Raw genomic sequence first — 11,370 nt, 5'->3', positions numbered from 1 at the left:
CTTAGGCCACACAACGAGTAGAACTACATGGGGCCTATTCACAATAAATAAAACAAGTGTCTCTTCGAATTGGGGTTATACTTACAGGGGGTCTTTTAGCAATTGAACCTAATTCTTTTTAGCACAAAACACTAAAAATGATAAAAAAAATCTTACTTAATTGTTTAACTTTAACCCTACAGGTTAACATATATTCTTACTAAGTTAACTCTTATCCTTAATCTCATTTCCTTAAACCTTTGCAAACATGAACCAACTTCAAACATCTTATATGATTCAGATGGCCTAAAAGCAATTTCAATGATTTAAGGGACAAAACTCAACATTATAAAATGTGAGGGACTTATCTTGAAATAACCCCACTCGCGCAAATATCTGCCGCCATGGCCCACCTTGAAAGCATTCTGGACCCAGCCGCCCAAAGTTGCATATTAAGTGAAGCCCGGCCCAACTACAAACTAGGTCGAAAGTCATCACGAGGACGCCGCTCCCCCGTCCGAACTGACCAAAATACCCTTCGGTTCTCATTACCTATAAAGCCCGTCGCTTCGAAAAATCGTTCTAAAACCCTAATTTTTCTAGGGTTCTAGCGTCTCCACTTCGCCTCTCTCTCATTTGCAAAGGTAAATCGCATCGTATTTCCTTGCTATGAAACCCTAGCTAGGTTGCTGAATAGATTCTTTTCTGTAACAAGTTTCATGTATTTGTGATGATTTAATCGAAGCATAACCACTTGCTCGTCAATGGAATGTGAAAAGTTTAGTTTTTGGCGAAGATTGTTTTGGTTTTGTCTTTTTTCTGTCCTTTGATACTTAAATCTCATTATTGCAGCAGCTTTTTCAACATGGGCAAGTCCAGCAAGAAATCTGATACTAAGGTAGTGATAATATGTATAATATCTTAATATTTATGTTCAATTTGTTGGCTTTTTCTTCATATTTTTGGATTTTGTTAATGATTTTGGATTTGTTGCAAATTTTGTAGGTTGCTGTGGCTACTCCTGTCACAGATGTGAAGGCATCTAAAAAGGGTATGATTTTGTTCCTTAGTTGCTTATGGTTAGTTGGTATTAGTGATAACTGTTTATTTAATTTTTTACTTATAAAAAGATGATTTCTTTATTGTAACAGGGGCTAAGAGGGATGCAGGGGACGCTTTGGAGAAATTGGCGAGCGCCAAGAAGCAGAAGAAGGAAGTAGAGGTTAAGAAGAAGGTCCCTCCACCAAAGAAAGAAGAGTCCAGTTCTTCAGAAGAAGAAGATTCTTCGTCTGAGGATGAGGTAGCTAATTGCATTAGTTTACATATTGTTGCCTCACTGGGTAAACATGGCTGGAAATTGGTTGAAGTTTTAGTTCAGCGAATGTCTTTTGTGGTTCATTTTCTTATATGTTAGGTAAATTTCAAATTGCAACATAAGAAAAATCTATTGCCTCTACTTTTCTATTTGTTATTTCAAAAAGTTTCATGTGTTGAAGTTTAAGTAATCCTAGTGTAAGCCAAAGTTTGAGTCGAGATGAATTTCATAGACGTTCGACTCATCTTTTTCATAGCTCTCGTACAAGGTTGGATGGGAGGAAGAGAGAGAGAGAAGAGAGAAGAGAGAGGATTCACTGGACTCGAGGATGATAGAATGTGAGTGGAAAGAATCAGGGTAAGGTAGTGGGATGAGGCGTTTCAGTGGTTGTGATAATAGAAAATGTTGCTGCAGGCAGTTGATCAAGATGGTTATTTTGCTTTGATTAAGTTAATGATTGACAATTTAGTACTTTTTAAACTAAATAAATCAACTTAATAAGTTGTAATAAGTTAAGGTCCACCTCTCATATGATCTCGACTATAGTATTCTTGGTTTTCATTTCATGCCACCTTATTTGGTACTTGTACGATGCTGTCACTACAAAGAAACCTCTCCAAGGAAGTCCATATCAAGTGAGAGCTATGTCCAGAGTGATACTGAAGAAGAAAGATTTGGTTCTCTTGAGACTCCCCAGAATCACAACGTCCCCGTTTTATAGAGAGATATTGGTTTCTTTTATTTGTGCGAAAGATCAGTTCGAAAAAGAAAGCACAATGTTTAAAAAGAAGGTCGGATTAAGAGATACAATGACAATGAAAACAATGGTAGTAGGTTTATGTACTGTATATTTTTTTTCTCTATGGCTCCAGACTTGTGAGGCCTTTGAAACTTCAGTCCTTATTGGCACTGATAGTTCGCGTTTTGTATGATGTTAAATTTTTTGCTTTTTAGAATGTGGTTACTGGAGTCTGTCAAGTGTATACACTTTTAAGGGTTTTAATCTTCAGTTTCTACTGGCATACAGAAACCAGCGGTTTCCAAGAAGGTACCTGCTGCAGCATTGAAGAAGTCTGACTCTAGTGACGAGTCTTCTGAGTCTGAGAGTGACAGTTCTGAGGATGACAAGGTAAGAGGAAAAGGGGATCTTTGTTCTTTGAAGTTCTTGTATTTTATTCAATGTGAAAATGGAGTATAATTTGTTTAACCAAGTTGATGCATATTTCTTTTTTTGCTTATAGAGAAGTGTTGTTTTTGATTAGGAATCAGAGTCCTACATTATTTATTTGGGAAGTCAAGTTGATGAATTCATCACTTTGTAATCCTCAGTATTCTGTTTTAGATGTTTCCCATGAGTTATCTCTTTTTCTTTCCCTTTCCTTAGCTATTTCTTAGAACAAGAATTACTTATACAACAAGATATAAGGAAAAACTTGAATCAAGTGGAATTCTGATAGTGATTCAGAAGATGATGCAAGTTTGCCGTTTTATGTTTTTCTTCGATGGTGCTATAGTTTATTTTTTCATTGACCTTTTTAAGTTAGAAGCGATTATTAGCATATTATATCTGATGTTATATAATATTTGTCACCTAATGCTCAATGATCATGTAGGTTGCCAAACCTGTACCAAAAGCAAAGGCCACTGTGACTGCCTCAAAAGTGGTTCCAAACAATGGTTTAAAAAAGAAAGAAGCCAGCGAGAGTGAATCAAGTGATAGCTCAGAAAGTGAATCTGATTCAGACTCTGGCAAGAAAAAGGTGAGTGTCATGCATACATTTTAAACTTTGACAAGTTGAACAATATATTGATATCTTTATTTTGAAAACCATGATTATGTGTTCCATCTAAAAAGATTACTCAGTTCCAATGTGTAGATATGATTTTGTTTTGACCTTTTGTTTTGAGGTGGGTAAAAGCTGAAATTGTTGCTTCTTAAGCGCCTTCTTGTTGAAGCAATTTTATCATACGATGCATCACAATTTTAAAATTAATGGTTTAAGTGATAGCTTTTGAGCATGAGGAGTTCTAGCTACACACGTCGCTGTCACTCGCTTCCTCTGGTCGCCACGTGTTCTATAAACCAAACTTTACCCCAATTTAACCCTAATGCAAAACTAAACCCAACTGCCACCCTTTGTTTTTGAGCAAGTGTCGACTGTCCTTGGACTTTTTCATATAATTAGGTGCCTTTTTGTTGAGATAATTAAGCATGTTGTTGACATAACAATTGTTTTTAGTCCCAAAATTATTCACATTATTGTGGACATAGTTTTGATCATATAATGCATCACAATTTTAAAATAATGTTGAAATAATTATGGGAAGCTCATTTAAGGTTAAAATGATTGGCTTTGAGTGGATGTTATAGTTTTGCCCCTGTTTTTACTTATGATAATTAAATAACTTGTTTTTAAGATCATTTTGATTCCGACACCGCACTGCATAAAACTGTCTTTCCCCCCCGAAAAAGACAATGTTGGAATATTTTGGGAAACTCATTATTAACGGTGGTTTTTGGTTCATCTATCCACAGTATGTAGCTGATTGAAACGACAATACTCCTTGCCAGTTCATATTTTGTAGTATAAGTTATGTCAAGGTTGGTTGTCTCTAAATGAAAATCGATTTACTTCGTGATTGGAATTATTTGGCGCTGGAACCCCAACTCATGGCGCTTCACCTTTAGTGCGGTACAGGACAGTTGAATTCATTGCAACCCTCCCCCCTCACCCCACCTCGCGAGCCAAAAAAAAGAAGAGAAAAAACATGTGGTATGAAAAGCAATCAAATGAAATATTGGATAACTGGGTAACTCTACTTTTTTGGCATGTCTTCATCTCTCTTTTCCACTGTTTTCTTTACCTCTATCATAACCTTTTAGGTACATGCTAGTTTTTTACAAACCCAATTATTTATGTAAGAGACCCGATCCAAGTACAATACTAGATTTGGTCACTGTAAGCAATTGGGGTTTTAGGGGTATTCTTTTCAAGGCAGTGAAAGTGGTTAACCAAGAGGATAAGTGATGCCTGGTTTCCATATTCTGGTTTGTTCTTGATTCATATATTTAAGCAAGGCAATGCGGAACTGTTTATTTGTAGCAAAAAATGTTCAAAAATTGTATATTATGTTACCCAGGTAGTTTTGATCATTAATACTCCATGATCATGCAGGTTGGAGCTGCTAAACCTTTACCATCAGCAAAGGCAACCAACGGTTTGAAAAAGAAAGAAGAATCGAGTGAGAGCGAATCCAGTGATAATTCAGAAAGTGAATCTGATTCAGACGCTGATAAGAAAAAGGCAAGTCTCATATTGTATTGCTAATCTTTAAGATGTCTTTATTGGGAAACCATGATTTTGTGTCATCCTAAGGAAATCATGCAGTTTCAGAGTTTAGGATTCCCATCTGTTAAGAGTATGAAAATTGTTTTAAAGTCCAAAAAGTAAAGGACATTCGTGTTGAGATCATTTTGATTCATAGCAATGTTGAGATGTTTTTGGATCCTCATTAAAGGATGATTATTGGCTCATCCTTCCATAGTATAGTCATGATAAAAACCACAATAGTCCCACCTACTTCATCATTGTAATCAAATTTGAATGGGAATCGTACCCAGTAACGTCATACTTTTTCTTTGGTCGCTTATTAGTGGCAAATCCAACACATTTGTCTTGATTAAAGTTTTATTTATTGCAAAATAGATAAATATCATAAATTCACAGCAACAAGAATAAAAAAAAAGTGAAGTAGGAGGACACGAGCACATATGTGGAGAAACTAGGAGGCTGGTATATAGTAATGATTCACAAGGTTTTTTTTCCAACTTTTATGATGAGCATCTATCAGGTAGACATGTAATCTGTGATTCTCTAGGCTGACATATACCTGCTAAGTTGCATTCATGTTAATATGTTCAACATGATGAGTTAATTGGTTTCATTGAGTTGTTTCATTTATTCTTCCATATTTGCAGAATTACTCGCCACTTCTCTCACATTGATTTTTACTATCCCTTTCACTTTGACAATTTTAGTTTTAATTTTTAAACCAAAAATTGTCTCATATCTATTGGAAATCATAGGAAAAGTCGGCATTTCCTTGTTTAAAGACCAACATTCTTAAGTTGGAGGGGTAAGGCCCAATTTTCTAGTTTTGAGGGGTAGTTTTGCAAATACCAATAATTTGAGGGTTAATTTAGCAAATATTGAAGATTTGAGGGGCATATATATGGAAAAACCCCTATTGTAAATTCAGGAAAATACCTGTACAATTAGTTAGTCATTTGAAGCTTGAGGTTTTTGAGTTTCTACTTATTGTCCTTGGTATTATCTTCTAGGCTCCTGCTTCCACTGGTGCGGGCAAGCCTGTTGCAAAAGCTGTCAAGAAAGAGAGCAGCAGTGATGAAGATGAGGATGATAGCTCAGATGATGAACCTCCAAAGGCACAAAAGAATATAGCAGTGAGCTTACTCGTTTTCTTTGACCATTTCGTATGCTGGGTTGTTTGTGGTTATCTTACTTGCTTTTTCATTGCCCAACATTCAGACTAAGGCTACTCCAAAGCCAAAGGTACAAGAGAGTTCTGATGAGAGTGAAGAAGAGCCACAAAAGAAGAAGGTGAAAGTTCAGGTACATATAGATTTTATTTAGAAGATGGAACACTTTTGTTTTCTTAAAGATATACTAATGCTTGTTCATTAAACACCTGTACCTTTGAAATGTTGTGAAGTCGAACAAGGACAGCAGCAGTGATGAAGAAGATGGCTCTGAAGATTCTGAGGATTCGTCAGAGGAATCTGAAGATGAAAAGCCAGCAAAGACGCCAAAAAAGGTAGAGGTGTTATTCAACATCTACTTCATTACATGAGATTTATTGTTTACCCATAAATCCTGATAATATCAAACTACATAAAGTAAAAATCATTTCCTATAGAAATTTTTGCCAACTAGAGGAATAACTTAAACATTGGATCTCTATTAACTACTTAGGCTATAATCTGATTGTATTTTGAGAGCATTCTATTGTGTGTATCAACTTAGAATCAATCTTTTTTATGATTGGCGGGGATTTTTTTCTGTATGAAATTTGTAGAGAGAGGAGGAGGTGAGTGGTTGGAAAGATGCAGTGTTCATCCGGAGAGCTTCTGAATATGGACACAAATGAAAACTTCTACGTGCCCTTTGTTTGTCCTAGAATTTTAAAATGGTAGTACTAGGAAATGTCTGCTTGACACGCTGCATTGAATTTATGTGTGACAAGTGCTTATGGTTTATGTTGAACAAGTAAGCTGATTTTATTTTCCCATTTATATGTTAAAATTTGATTTGAGGTCAATGTAGTTAACCAATCTTCCTTTTCAATTTTGCCTATTTATTATCTTTGTTTCCCTTGTTGTGCACACTTTTTCTTCTTTCTCGTTCTTCTATTCCTTCTCTTCTTTTTTTTTCGGACTTCACTAGCTAATACTTCTTTTTCCCCTCAACTTCAATGCTTTGTTTTATCCACAGTTAAAATGATAGTTTGAGATAAGTACATCTTTTGATTTACTCGTCAGGCCAATATTTGACTTAAATTTCCCTTTTCCCTCTTTTTCCTTTAATTATCTTGTTGTTATTCCTAGACTAGATAAACTCCATTAAATTTGGACTCCTCCTTTATGTTTTCTATTTCACTGCCAAACTCTCATTTTATGTTTTCAAGTACATTCTTTTAATAGCATAGTTGGAGTTCGTGAAATTTATTGGTTGGACTTGGTGGTCTTTGTTATGTATATATACTGAACCTGATCAGACATCAGACATTGCCTCATTGGTACATTTATTACCTCATCTTCAGTTTAATTGATAACCCTCTATTCCACCGTTGGTGTTAACGTGTAACGTGTTAATGCTGTTTTATATCTTGAAGTTTTGTGATTTCCAATAATTCTATTCTAGCGTTAGCTAACCTCAATTTTCACAAACTATCTTTGTTTCTTTTTCTCGTACTGTAATTCATTGGTCATGCAGGATTCCGATGTAAAGATGAAAGATGCACCATCATCTGGCTTTGAGAAAAAGGAGGTAATATTGTCATTAATTATGCATATGGTATCTCAGAATTAAAGATGTGTGTTTAACAGTTGATATTTCTGGAATGTAGCCCAAAACTCCTCAGAACCAGGCTTCTGGATCGAAGACATTGTTTGTTGGAAACTTATCATTCAACGCCGAACGTGGTGATATGTATGTTTGATTTTATCCAAAATGCGCATATGTTTTGCTTTATAAGTTGGTGATATGCCTTTAAGCTTCATATATATGCTCTCATCTGTCCTTCAGCGAGGAGTTCTTTGGTCAAGCAGGAGAAGTTGTTAGTGTTAGATTGGCTACATCTGAGGATGGTAGCTTCAGGGGATTTGGACATGTTGAATTTGCGACTGAAGCAGATGCCCAAAAGGTGATATATTTTAAATAATTGTTCTTGTTAAATGTTTTTTTCCCCCTTTTTACTCTATACAAACACTTGATCAAGCCACAATTCTATCTTTTGTACTTCATACCTATTTAACTTCAGTTATCTATAGAAACAGTTAATCGTGCTGCACTTCTATCTTCCTGTACTATTTTTTAGCCTTTCTTTTATTTCAGTTATCTATAGAAACATATAATCATGCTGCACTTTTCTCTTTTGTACCTTTACTTCTTGCTTTGTGTCACGCTTTGATATTACCTGTTCTTACCTCTTCTCTCTTTTAGGCTTTGAAAATGAATGGTCAGGACCTATTGGGGCGTGCAGTGAAGCTTGATTTGGCTCGTGAGAGGGGCACATACACTCCACAGAGTGGGTATGTCTTTATTGATCTTTATTTTACAGGCTTCTTATATGCATTTCTTTATCAGTACGTTATATTGGTATTAAGCTCATATAAATGCATGTTTAATTGAGCTAATTTTATCCTAAACTCTATCAGCTTCACCCATGATCAAGCTCATGAAATACTATTCTTATATTCTGTTTTTTCTGCTGACCTGCTTTGCTGGGTAATCAGGAGTACTTTCAAGAAGGGTGGACAAGGTCAGAGCCAAACCATTTTTGTTAAAGGGTTTGATAAATCCCTTGGAGAGGATGGGGTAAAATTTCTCTTTCCTTTTAATGCTCACTTTCTAATCTCATTTTCTTTTGCTTCATCTCATAATGTTCTCAAACTCCAGGTTCGGAGTGCTCTCCAGGAACATTTTGGTTCGTGTGGGCAGATTTCTCGTCTTTCTATTCCTCCGGATTTTGAAACTGGTGCCCCCAAGGGGTCAGTACAATACTCAAAATACTTAATCTGATAAAAGATTAACCTTCACTAAAAGAAATGGGTAAATTTCACAAAACCCCCAAAAAGTTTTGGCCCACTATGAGATGACCCCCAATATGCTTAGAGATGCCAGTCAACCCTAACCTTTTGGGGTGTTTCCATATTTTTGGGGGTTTTTTAAAAATGGGCCAAACTCCGTGTGTTTTGTGTGAAATTTACCCATTAGAGATTTTTTTAACCATCTGTAGTTTCTGATTCGAAAAAAAATTGTTCAATCCTTCGCTGCAGTATGGCATACATTGATTTCAAGGATCAGGATGCCATCTCCCAAGCTTTGGAGCTCAATGGATCTGACCTAGGAGGCTACACTTTGACCGTGGATGAGGCAAAGCCAAGGGGAGAAAGCCGTGATGGTGGTGGCTGGAGCGGTGGTAGGAGTGGTGGTAGAGGAGATAGCGGTGGTCGTGGTGGGAGATTTGGAGGACGTCGTGGTGGACGTGATGGAGGTGGTAGGGGTGGTCGGGGTAGAGGAGGTGGTGGCAGGGGTGGCCGCGGAACACCTAATAGACAAAGTTACTCTGCTGCAAGCACCGGTTAGTATTTTACTTTTTGAAAATTACTTTTGAAGTATAATTCACCGCGTCACATTATTGGGAAAAAATCACTGTAGAGGGCCTCGTGAAGGAAGGGAAGGAGAGGACGGCTACTAATATATCACAATTCTTGTTTCACATAATGGTATTATATGTTTGTGGGTGACTATTGTCCCAAGTACAAAAGTGGCTAAATGAGTAGTGATTGCACTAATAGACATATGCCTTCACTGGTAGACTCATGATTACGTTGGCAATGCCTGCACTTGTATGCCACGTGTCACCCTCTCCAAAGTTCACATAGGAAGGAGAGACTGCTCACGCTACAATTCTTGATGCACATAACACTGTAGGTTGTTAGTTAAATGACAGTTGCCTATCAATACATTTGCAACTACATTGATAGGACTTATGCAGTAGTAGTCACGGAGTTCAATGCTAGACATACGATTGCACTTGATATGTTAGTTGTCACCATCTCCTTCCTCTTTGATAATCACGAGTCTTCCCAATTGCTTAAGCCATATGCCTGCAAATTCTAATCAGTTTCACCTTTTTCCTTTATCATTATTTGGTTCGAAAAGGGTTGAACATTTTGAGGGGAGAAGTCAATATTCGTTGGAGGGCCTTATGTGGTTTCTTTAGAGTGTCCTATGTGGACGCTTTTTTCCGCTTTTTTCCGAATCGTTTAATGCATATGCCTGCAAATCTCTAAGTAGTTTCTACTTTCTTAATGATCTGTTGGTTCTAATAGGGATTTTGAACATTTTGCAGGCAAGAAGACCACTTTTGGTGATGATTAGAGGGTGTTTTAGATGCTTGCTTGAGGCTGTTGCAATGCTGAGTGTATTATCACATCTCAGATGCAAATTTTTGTGCTTTTAATTACTCTTTTTCTATTTTTGTTGTTTTTTAGATTGTTAGTATCATGTTATGATACTAGATTTTATCCTTGAGCATTAGTTTTCAGTTTACTTGGAGCTTAAGAGTATGTAGTGCGACAATAATCTATTATATAGCCTGTGCAACTTGGTGATTCTTTTTTGATTAAGTAATTCTTATCCTAAATCAAGTCCTCGAGTCATAGGCAGGTTTCTTAATATTTTTCCCATTATATCTGCTCATAGCACGTAATCCCATCGATGCTCTTGACCTAAGTCCTCGCTCGTTATTCCGTTTGGTCATTGTTATAGTTCACAACAAATCTTGTGAATTTAATTGGTCGCCTTGTGTCTGAAATCATGCTGCGAGGAGGGAGGGGAGCGGTCAATAAATACATACCACGCCAACATAATAAAATAAATATTATTATGGAGAGTTAAGGGTCTTTTTTTCGTTGAAAATCATTATAAAATATAGTATGATTTTACGTAGATGAAGAGAGTAATATTGCTAGTCAACTTTTTTCCAGCTTCAGTAGTGATTTTGTTTTTTGAAGCAGCAGCACCGTATTTCATTTGCACGTTCATTTAGGTATAATTTTCATACTTGTAAATAATGGTGGTTTTCACGCTTTCTATACCCTTCGATTTTGCCAAACACCCCCTAAATGCAGAAAAATTTGTGGTCTCAATCTATAAATAACCCGTTATTAATCAATTAGACTTCTAAGCAATATTCCCTGCAATGATGTAAACTACAAAATTGTCCAAGAAAAAAAGCCGGAACTGATATCTCTGTACTAACACAAAATTCAAACGTTCGAGCAAGGCCTAGCGCTTCTATACACGCTCTCTGCTGATGGCGGGAAAAACCTTGACGGAGTTGAGGTCATAGACGCCGCTGTTGCGGACTCCGCTGCCTCGTCCTCGGCAATCGTGTCGAGACTAGAGTTGGAGCTCCGCCTCCCGAATCTCACGACCAGCGAAGGGCGCCCTCCTCCTCCTCGACCGCTGGTTGGCCGCCTCGAAAAAGAAGGAAGCGAGATGGAGTCTTGACATATTGGTCTACAGATCGAACTGGCAAGAGAAGTTAGTTAACGGAGTTTCGTAGGTGTTAGTTTAGAGGGTGGATACCAACCTCCTGTTGGCGACGAAGCTCCGGCGAGCTTGAGGAACCGCGCAGATGAGCGTGGAAGTCGACGGTGAAAGCTTCAGGTGAAGCTCGAGCTCCGCGTGCCAGCGCCCCGACCCTCGCGTTTGGGGATTCCGACCTTGGCGTCTAAGCGGGACCTTCGCGGCTGAAAATCCCGA

General features: G+C 37.3%; 1 protein-coding gene across 2 annotated transcripts; it reads left to right on the top strand.

Annotated features, from left to right (window-relative positions):
* LOC109851038 (nucleolin 1) lies at positions 524-10,229 on the top strand. 2 transcript variants are annotated; one of them, XM_020421149.1, is made up of 18 exons: positions 524-623; positions 835-877; positions 985-1,030; positions 1,131-1,279; positions 2,322-2,423; positions 2,908-3,054; positions 4,471-4,599; positions 5,637-5,759; positions 5,845-5,928; positions 6,029-6,130; positions 7,309-7,362; positions 7,442-7,524; positions 7,621-7,738; positions 8,038-8,126; positions 8,331-8,412; positions 8,494-8,585; positions 8,874-9,178; positions 9,953-10,229. In XM_020421149.1, exons 2-18 carry the CDS (start codon positions 845-847, stop codon positions 9,979-9,981), a joined length of 1,767 nt encoding a protein of 588 aa, XP_020276738.1. In that variant the 5' UTR covers positions 524-623; positions 835-844; the 3' UTR covers positions 9,982-10,229. The 2 variants fall into 2 exon arrangements, with proteins under 2 accessions (XP_020276738.1, XP_020276737.1); XM_020421148.1 differs by having other exon boundaries at positions 546-623; positions 832-877.

This window comes from Asparagus officinalis, chromosome 7, assembly GCF_001876935.1.
Source record: "Asparagus officinalis chromosome 7, Aspof.V1, whole genome shotgun sequence".
NCBI classification, from domain to species: Eukaryota; Viridiplantae; Streptophyta; class Magnoliopsida; order Asparagales; family Asparagaceae; genus Asparagus; species Asparagus officinalis.
This window is presented reverse-complemented; position numbering and strand designations above follow the sequence as displayed.

Bases quoted from the DNA above. Each gene is read 5' to 3' on its own strand.
- LOC109851038 (XM_020421149.1), top strand. From the start codon at position 845: ATGGGCAAGTCCAGCAAGAAATCTGATACTAAG. The intron at 878-984 runs GTAGTGATAATA...CAAATTTTGTAG, and splicing joins GCAAGAAATCTGATACTAAG to GTTGCTGTGGCTACTCCTGT. The intron at 8,127-8,330 runs GTATGTCTTTAT...CTGGGTAATCAG, and splicing joins ACATACACTCCACAGAGTGG to GAGTACTTTCAAGAAGGGTG.